The sequence below is a fragment of the Saccostrea cucullata genome, unplaced genomic scaffold, assembly GCF_032062105.1.
Source record: "Saccostrea cucullata isolate Sc308-1 unplaced genomic scaffold, CSIRO_AGI_Scuc_v1 ctg769, whole genome shotgun sequence".
Taxonomy (NCBI): domain Eukaryota; kingdom Metazoa; phylum Mollusca; class Bivalvia; order Ostreida; family Ostreidae; genus Saccostrea; species Saccostrea cuccullata.
This window is the reverse complement of record NW_026935864.1, coordinates 6,317-16,670: the sequence shown is the minus strand read 5'-3', so window position 1 is coordinate 16,670 and position 10,354 is coordinate 6,317. Positions and strand designations below refer to the sequence as shown.

Below are 10,354 nucleotides of genomic sequence, written 5' to 3'. Positions count from 1 at the left end.
CGTTGACTTTATTTTTTTGTTCATCGAGAAATTCGGCGTTTATGAAAAATATGTCTGCGATTAGTTTGTATTCATTTCAAGGTGAACAAAAAAGTGTACATGTTATCAATCATATAATGTGAATTTTTATAAAACATGGAAAAGCAAATGGGATAACTCTAAAATTTTGGTAAAACTTTTGGTGTTTTGCACCATTGCAATCAACGAAATCAAGGTTTTCTGCTTTTCGTCGCATGAATTATAAAGATTCTAGACAGTAACATGAACACTATAAAACGCAATTTAGTTAACAAAAAAGATAAATTTTTCCTACTAAGTCTTGTTTTATTTACTATAGATTTCTTTAATAACTTTAGTTAATAAATAAATTAAAAAGTGTAAAAAGGTCTATTTTTAAAAGTTCAAGAATAGTCGACTAGTAGTAGTTATAATTCTGAAAGATCGGTGGTTTTTTTTATTGAAATTTTTTATCGATTATCGATATCGATTTTTTTTACAAGGAAGAATATAAGGTCATATCCTCTTGTATGAATTCATAGAAATAATATTTTCCCTATTTTTTTCTCACCATCACTTCATAATTACAATTAGTCATGATTATCAGATCAATGAAATGCATTCCAATATGTACGTTATTATGCTATTTTTATCCCATTTGACATTATATTTAGGGGGAATATATGACTTCCTAAAATAAATCTAGAAAATACTCTAATATAGATGGAGACAAGGATGTATAAATCTGAGAGTTTTTTAATTATAACTTTTCATTTTCTTACTATTTTAACACGCGTAACAAAGCTGAAGTTTCCTTTGAATATCTCTGGCGACTTTTTTACCCATCAGATTTTCCTCTAATTAATGTAGTACTCAAGTACACTTCCCAATTTTCATCTACCCTTAAGTCACTTTTAAATTAAGCATAAAACTACACAGTCGTCTTACAGAGCGTACTATCTTCCATAGGCAAGTGAAAAAAGAGATAAGTTAACATTGCAATTAATGATCCCCCTTTTTGTTTTGTTTTTATTTATTTTTTTTTTGTTGCTGTCAAGACTTGGACAGTCTTTACACATGCTGCAAAAACTATCGTCAGAACTAAGACTTCGTTTCAAAATTGAGACTGCCTTTTTTCTCTGCAAAACTTAAAAAATTAATCTGCCATGCAAGTAAATGCGATTTCTGTCACGGACAGGCTAAACTACTTTTTGTTTGAAAGAGTGGGTTCTTCACAAGGGGCATTGAGCGTTCTATAATATTTATTTATGCACAAAATTAAAAAAAATTGCATTATTTACTAATTTTTGTTTGGGGGGTGCCTTTAAAACTTTTATTAGTATGATTTGTTTGTCTTATTATATGAACATGCAAATGTTTTCTCAATGTTGATGCTAACAGTTCAAAAGTTCTCAAAGAAAGAAAATTGAATTTGTATTTAATGATAGCAATGTAAGTTTATCTGCAGACAAAAGTACATGTATGTCTATAAAAGTAAACAATCGCAAAATTTTTATATTTTTGTGTTGGAATTCAAAGTGAAGAATACCATAGATTATTTTACATGGTTTTGGAAAGCTGTCGTTAATTGAAGTAAATAATGCTCGGAAATCCCTATTTAAATTTCTCCTAATATTCTAATAACCTAATATTTCGGAAATCCCTAATATATATTTAAGCAAGTAAAAACATTCGGCTTATAAAGATAATTTGATCACTTGACCATACGTGTTTGTTTCAAAATCTGTCTGGGGTACTTCTGAAGATCCAGATTTACATCTTATTTCATATTTCAAAGAACTGAAATTCTTAAGTTACATCTTTCGAGGGTTGTCCGTAAAGTTCGTGGACAAGCTTAGAATTAAATAAAAGTTGCGTCATTGATATGTATTATTATTATACAACCTAATGCATATCACTCAATTTTACTGTTGATTTTAGGCAATCACGTGACGTCGTGATCCGACTTTCCAGATCACCGCACTGTGGTTTTCTGAATCCATATCACCACTCTCTGAAACTGAGGACGTAGTACGCAGAAAGATGACGTTATTTTTCTTGCGTGTCAAAAAGTCCATTGTTATTATGCTTTGTTTTATGGATAAATATTTAAACACATGATCACTTAAGTTTTATTTTGCTATATTTAGATAGTTATAAGGGGGTATACAATAAATTTATCATTATAACAGTAACTTGATCCGAAGAGCCGTATCACGTCTTGTTGACAGGCGTGGATCATCCGATCAAACTCGACGCTTCGCGTCTCGTTAGATCTGATGATCCGCGCCTGTCAACGAGACGTAATACATGTACGACCCTTCGGATCAAGTTACTGTTATAATAATATATATTTAGCATACTACTAATCCTTTACTAAATGTAAATTGAAAAATGTAAAATCTTATTTAATTTCAAATGTTTATTTTCAATCATGGCTTCATAATTAGACTTGGAATGGGGACCCAGAGCACCGCAAAAGTTTAATCAAAAAATTATGTATCACTTTATAAATTTCATTTGTATTTTATAAAATTCTGCGGAAATCTGAATGACTTTTATGTTATGAGGTTGACAGAAGCTATCACGTCAAACATGCAAAATTTGAACGTTCAAAGTTGTAAAATGGCTGAGCAATCAAAGTTAGAACTTATTAAGACGGATCCGAATTGTTCCAAAAAGGGACGTTTTTGGAATATTTGGAGCAGTGAGCAGTGATAATATTCTGCATAGACATCGGATAAACAACTACAGCTCTAGACCAATACACTTTGTAAACAATCGGGAAAACATAGTAAAGGAAGTCGTACAAACATGTACATTAGTATTTAAGTGGCATAAATATTTTCGGTCGGAAGGAACAGTTTATAGGATTACATGCGTGAAGGAAAACCATCATTTCGAGATTGCAGTGTGGTAGAAATGACTTTCATAACGTGACTTTACCGTGTTTCCGCAAATAAAATCCAGAGGTTGGATGATACAGAATATGAGACAGGCATTGTTAAACATTATTTTACGTGTGAAACCTGAACATTTTGTGCACATATTTATCAGTGGTTAAAGCGACATAAGAAATGTATTGAGTTAAACAGGGACTATGTTGAGAAAAGTTACATGCTTTTGACGTCGGTTAACGTCAATAATTTTCATTTTTAGTTCTCCGGGTATTAGTGTATATCTTTTTTCAATCTAATAAAAATTTAAACTATTTGTGCTTTGTTTTTGTTGAAAACTTGCATGTTAATAAAATGAAACATGAATTTAATGAAAATAATAGTTTCATATATTTTATCAATGTTTGTCAGTAATATCATCAATGTTGTCTACGGACATTACTCGTAATTTTTTATTTAAAAATATCAAAATTTCGCTTATTTCCTTTGCATTTCTAATTGTATAAAATAGACATTACTTTCATAATAACTTTTTTTAAAATCCATTTTTCCTTTTTTTTTTATTTATTTATTAATTTTTTTTTTGGTTGAATCATTTATAGATTATGACCAAAATAATGATTTTTAATTTTATATATTTTTTTTTTAAACAAAAACCATTGTAATTACGTTATAATAATTTGTATAAAAAGACGTTTGTAATAAATCATGACATACATAACACTTTGAATTCAAAGTCCAATAAGCCAGCACTGTGTTCTCCGCTTCAAGAAAAAAGAACATACCGGTATTCTCTAGACTGGGATGAGGGGAAGGTGGGGTGGGGGTTGCGTTTTAAAAAGGACGACGGGGCCATAGGGAGTTATTTCATTGCAAAGGCACCCCCACCCCAATGCCTTGGGAAACGCTTAAATGATTAATTATTAGAAATTATAAACGATAGCTTGTATTTTTTTAATTCCATTTAATCGATTAGTACAGGAGATCAATATGCACCTAGCACATTTTTATAATTCGTTGTTTCATACAATTCAGGTTTTCAATCATAAGCCCACATATAATGAATCTCAAAATAGACTTGTGGCGTAAACACGACCTGCTCCTGGTTAAACCAAAATAAAATCAGTGTTATGAATAGAACTTTGTGTATAAATATTGCTTTTAAGTGTTTAACGCATGGCCAAAGTATATATATTTCCTGAATTCAAGTGAATCAACTTTTAAAATGGAGAAAACAAAAGCAGTTTTAATTGTGTACTTTTTCAAATTTTGAAATATTTAGTTCAAAACCATTGAAGATTCTATAAACATTAATTGTGTGTGGGTAAACATTGACCTATGCCTGCGCTCTTAGGCAACATTATATCAGAAGAACAGATGCATCGCAATGTCAAACATGAACACGTGAATTTTGATCGCAAAAATATGAAGACTTAATTTCCATAAACTTTATTTAACCTTTTGAATTTTAAAGATACCGGTATGCATGTTTTCTTTCGTAATATGTCGTCCACGAGGCGCAGTTCTTAGAGCGTCTGCTCAACAGTCGCGGAGTAAGAAGTTTGATCCATACGTCCACTGTGGGTCGTGGAAACCGGTCCTTCAGATGAGACCGTTTAAACCGTGATCCCATGTCGCAGAAGGCACTGGCACAATAAAGATCCCTCCCTGCTCATTGGTCTTGAGTGCCGAGTATTGGACAAAACTAACAGCTCTCCACCGGCAAGTGGTGGTGTCTCCACATGAGTGAAAAATCCTCGAGAGGGACCTTAAACATTATACAATCAATCTTGCGTTATATACTCTCTAATAAAACCTTCGCTTTCTGACCGTGCGCCGTAGGACCGTACCTGTGCACATTCAAGCATAATACAATCTTTATTTTTGTTTATATTTCATCCAAAAAATTATGATGCCCTTATATATGATAAATAGACATTCACTGAAAATTTCAACTACATAAACATCCTTTCTGTGCTTTTAACCTTCATCCCGTTAATAAAAAATACCGTATTTATTAACCAACTTTTATTCGCGACGGCTTAATTTCGCAATTTACCAGGGGTAAACTACTTCCCGAAAATTATTTTTCGCGATTAAGCTTTTTTTTTAAAATCTGTTGTTGATAGACACAGAGACTTTCAGGACAGTTTCGCGGCGAGAAATATTTGCAATTACGAGGCTCTCGCAAACTTCGCCAAAATTTCTCGCACGCGAATAAAATTTGGTTTACAGTATTCCATGGATTTGTGTGTGTGTGCCCGTGTGTATGTCCGTAACAAATTTCACTAGCAGTTTTCTAAGCAACTACTCATCGCATATGCTTGAAATTTTAACAGTTTTCTCTGAGGCATGCCATATAGTGGCGTTCATTTCTGGTTGAATAGGATGTCAACTTCCTGTTATCCGCGCTGTCCGTTTCGAACATAACAAATTTTCGTCGCAGATTTCTCAACAACTACTCATCGCAGATGCTTGAAATGCTAGCATATTCTTAGTTGAGGCATGCCATATGGTTCTATTTATTTTTATATGAATCTTATGTCAACGCCCTCTTTATCATGTATTATCTGCCCGTAACTAAACTTGTATATTTACATGATCCTGTATGTTCACATCAGAGCGGGGGTATTACTTGTGAGCATTGGCTCACAGACTTTTTTTAAATTTTTTCCCCTCTTATCCCGTCAACAAATATATTGAAACTTTCTGGGAAAAAGGTTTCCCCACTTACATACCGACCCAATATTTTTAGCTCTAGTTGGGAGAGAACAAGAAAACGTCATTTTAAAGGAGGCCGTACGTACTAATTATAACTTACATTATCCTTAAGCCAGATGTTTAGAATAACTTTACAGAAAAATAAAACTTGGTCTTAGTTGATGGGATGACATTAATTATGCAATGAACTCTTATTTTTGAAAATATGTTTGCACATATCATTGCAGTAATGAGATTATCTTTCAAAAATTAAGAATTCGTTACTTATATTCACATTTTCCGCTCTCTATCTTGACTGCAAATGTGAATTATATTTAAAAACCTATGTATTAGGCATCATGGAAGCTGTACAGTGAATGGAAGAGCCAAGTAACAGCTTCTGATCAACGCGAGCGTGAATTTTGATTTTCGCTTATGACGTTGTATTTCATTGGCGTTCAACGACTGTGAAGTCAAACTAAAGCGCGTGCTTTAACCTTTTGAAACCTAGGCCTCTCCGTATTATGGTGTTTTAAATGCAATAGATTTCCATTCACTTTAAATGCACAAAACATGTGTAATGTAAATAATTATATGTATGATATATTGTGTCAAATATGAAGGCCCTATCATATGCTATGCAAAAGAATTACCAAAGTTTTTTTTTTTTTTGAAAATTAAGTCAAACATCAAGGTGAAGGAGAAAAAAAGTAAAGCATGCTCGGAAACATCTTGTTACTGGCAATGCACATGTGTAATAAGAAAGCCCCATATCTTCTCTATCAAAAGAAATAAAGATTGATAACATTTTTGAAAAGTCAAACTTCAAGGTCAAGGCCACGGGGACAAATTCATAGCTGTGTATTTCTAAAGGTCTTGTCACAGGTTATGAACATATTTAGTATGAAAACCTGAAGTTTTCTCTTTCAAAGGTTATGGCAAATATAATGTTACTGTAAATGTTAAAGTTTTTGAAAAGTGGGTGAAACGTCAAGGTCAAGGAGTAAAAAATCAAAGTATATTTGAAAGTATCTTGTCACAGGTAATCCACATGTGTAATAGTGTAATATGAAAGCCCTTATATCTTCTCATTCAAAAGCTACATGTATGACAAAGGTTAAAGTCTTTGTGACAGACGGACAGACTGACAGACGGAGGATATTTAATGTCCCTTCGCTTTCAGGAAAGCGGGGGACGAAACAACGACATTAATAACTTTTAATCAGTTTTTTTTTCATGGAAAATTGTCAAAAATAAACCATTGAAACTTTAAATGAAGTAAAGAGAAAATACTAATAGACACAAGTTTCTTTTTAGAATTATATCTGCATGTATTTTGCATAAACCAACTCTCTCTCTCTCTCTCTCTCTCTCTCTCACTCTCTCTCAAATAATATAATTGCATAGTTATTGGAGAATAAAAAGTAATAAATAATTAGTGATAATTAGTTAATTCTCAACATTGCTACTAAAGTAAGAAATTAATATAACAATATTTTTTTACAAGGAGGAAACGCTCTATGAATTCATAGAAAAAAATATTTCCGTTTTTTCTCTTCATATCTTTATAATGCATTTCATGTTAATCATATCATTAGAATTATTATGCCTAAAAATATTCACGTCATTGGATATTTTGTTAACAGTGAAAACCTAAATCTAAATTTAAAACAATAGGAAACCCCACAACATACGAACATGCTGGTATATAAATATTTCCATAGAAAACTTTTCTATGTGAATTTTGTTTAGGAAAGTAAAGAAGGTTAATATTTCAGCATGACATCGAGCTACTTTTCTACCCCATATAGCTATCCCACTAACATGCAGGTGCACAATCCAGTTTCCGTCTACCCTGTAAGTGCGTTAAATGAAATGCAAAACTATCATGAAACAATTGTCGTACCAAGCGTATCTGGTAGAAAAAAATTTAGAGGAGTTTGGTTAAAAATGTGTTTACTGGTCTCCATTGTGTTTCATTTCATTTTCGTTGCTCTCATCACGTGGACCCTCTTAACATTTTACAAAACTCAACAAACAGAAGTCTGGACAAAGCCTGTGTTTGAAAAGGGACAACCCCAAATTTTATCCCACAAGTTTCTGCGGACCAATTCATCTTCAGTCATTTGTATGACTAGGAAATGCATTTCATGTCAGAGAGAGCTGATAAGAGTTCTAGCTGGAAAGAATGAGTTCTTTTGTAGGAATATTGAACTCTCGTTGGAATTGCTTGCTAAGGAGGTGAGTTTTTTATAATTCAATACCAGGTTTATTCTTTCTCATTTGTCGGACTGCTTTTTTCCCGTTATGCCGAGATTGTCTCAATTATATACTTAAAAACTTTCTGTTTTATTTATTTTAGATATTAACAGTTCAAAAGTTATCAAAGAAAGAGAAACGTTCCCTGAATTCGTATTACGTCGATCTGAGTTTACCTGGAGAGAAACGTATGTACATAAAGATTTATAATTACAATGCAAAGTATCTTAGGCAGCCTTTAAAAAAATTGTTTGTTTGCCTTCTTCCGACCATCTGGTTAAAATGACCCTATTAAAAACTTTTGTCAAATTCTAGGAAATATTTTTTGCTGAATGGAAAACATATTTTGGAGATAAGAGTTGATGATGGAAATCTTTATGAGAATCGCCTAATCTACAGACCAGTTTTTCCTTATGGGTCAGGAGAGGGCAAGCAAAACTATTTTAAAGTTGGCCTAAATTATTTGTATTTCTTGGGGAACTTACTTATAGGATAAATTTCTTTTAAATTTCAGATGACTTTGGAACACTACCATTAATTGAAGAAAATGATTCATCTGGAAAATTTAAAACACAAATTATGATAAAAAATCCAGGTTGGTTCAGGATAATCGTCGATTTGACCATAAAGGCTGGTAGGAATGTTTGTACCAAACGCACCAAAAACTTTGTCCGGGTTACCTGCGAGGATCCATATTTAGGACGAAGAACGTTATTGGAAAAAGACTGGTCATGCTCCCCGGAAATAGAAGAGCGTTTGATTCAACCAATTGAACTAGGAGAAACTTTTAGATTATCAGAAGGAAGCATTGTTTATGTAGAAGTTTTGAACAGAACCCATCTATATAAATATGAAAATTTGAATTATGTGGGATTAGTTGAAATTTAGCTGGACACTATTTATACTATTCTACTTTAGTTGAAGGAATACGTGTGTTTGTGAAATAGTGACGCCCACGTATGACATGTTATATAGAGGGTTGTTTTGTACATATATTTATATTAGAATATTATTGATATAATTATACATGAATACATGTATTTATGATCTTTCAAGCTCTAGCACCAGTCATTCAAAAGTTTTGGCCAAGGCTAACGTTTGGAATTTTTTTGTTAAAGTTGGTCAAACTCCAGGGTCAATATGTCAGATTTGAAGATGCCAAAGATTTGACTCGTCACAAAAGATACACATGTGAATATGAAATTTATAGCTTCACCTACTCAAAAGTTAAGGGCATGGTTAAAGTTTTTGCGGAAAAGGGGAAACAGTGCAAAAACAATATACCCCCGAATCTTCGAAAATAATAACATTATTTTACAGAAATATAAACTTTTTTCAAAGTTGTGTCAAAGTGTGGTGGTAAATACTAATTTAAAAGATTTGTAGGGAAAGGCGGTGATTGAAATCCTTTTAAATAATAAGTGTAGAGGAACCGTTTCTCGAAATACATTACTAGCATTTCGTTTAAAAGACATGCCTTTTACTTTAGCGTCGTTGGTTTTGTTTTGACGTTTTTAATTTTACATGGAATGAAATCTTCTATTTGTTGGACAAAATATTTTAAAGATGAAAATTGAACAAACAATAAATACTGTCTTTATTATCATCGTAAATGTCAAGAAAAACACGGGACACAACAAGTTTTTTTTTGTTTTTAGTTTTCAACATGTTCTCTATATGTTGTCTATTAAAACAGGTGTTCACATATATACAGTGTATATTTATTGTGTATTCAAAATAAATACCTGATAATGAGTCAATGTTATTACGATTTGTTTGTTTTTTTTCTTTTTGCAAAAAGCCAAAATATTCATTATGTATGGAGAAAATGATAGACTCAAAGGAAGCAAATGACTTCTCACTTACTTTTGATTGTTGAATAAGAAATGTGAGTTACATGCAGCCTTATATAATCTTTTATATTTTTACGTATATACAACAGTCTGCAAGTAGTCTTTTTAAGCTATAGTTTTATTTCGTGCTTATTAATTCTTTTTCTAAATTTTACCATGTCCTTAAAAATATTGAATTATTGTTGTTGTGACATTAGGAACGAATAGATAGAAAAACTCACATTTATAAAATAAAATTCTTTTGTCTTCTGAGGACTCCGTTTTGCTGTGTAATATAATAATTAAAATGTTATACCCTTTCTAGCTTTATTTAATTAAATATCATTAAAATACTTGCTCATGTGTAGTAAACATTAAAGCATGGGTATTCTAAATCTTTATCCCCCTTTTCTCTCTCAATATAACATGGACTTTTTCTGCGATATATTTTTAGCAATAAGTACTCATTATTGCCAAATATGAACTAGAGGTACTGTGGGCAGTGATGTCACTAAATGGGACCCCCACCTCCCATATGATTATGAGGTAAAGTCCATGTTTTGCTCTTGGAGACCTGGAATAAGTGTCAGATCCAAAAGTAAAATAAGAGGTGCGCAAAGCCATTATGTAATAAAGAATCTATGAAAGTATCATTACATTTTATTCAGT

General features: G+C 32.1%; 1 protein-coding gene across 1 annotated transcript; it reads left to right on the top strand.

The window, feature by feature from the left end:
- Positions 1-7,359: 7,359 nt before the first annotated feature.
- Positions 7,360-8,607, top strand: LOC134244085 (uncharacterized; the record flags this gene model as incomplete). Its single annotated transcript, XM_062726358.1, has 3 exons — positions 7,360-7,835; positions 7,957-8,041; positions 8,368-8,607. Coding segments are annotated over exons 1-3 (787 nt in total), but the record flags the coding sequence as incomplete, so codon positions are not given.
- Positions 8,608-10,354: the final 1,747 nt, after the last annotated feature.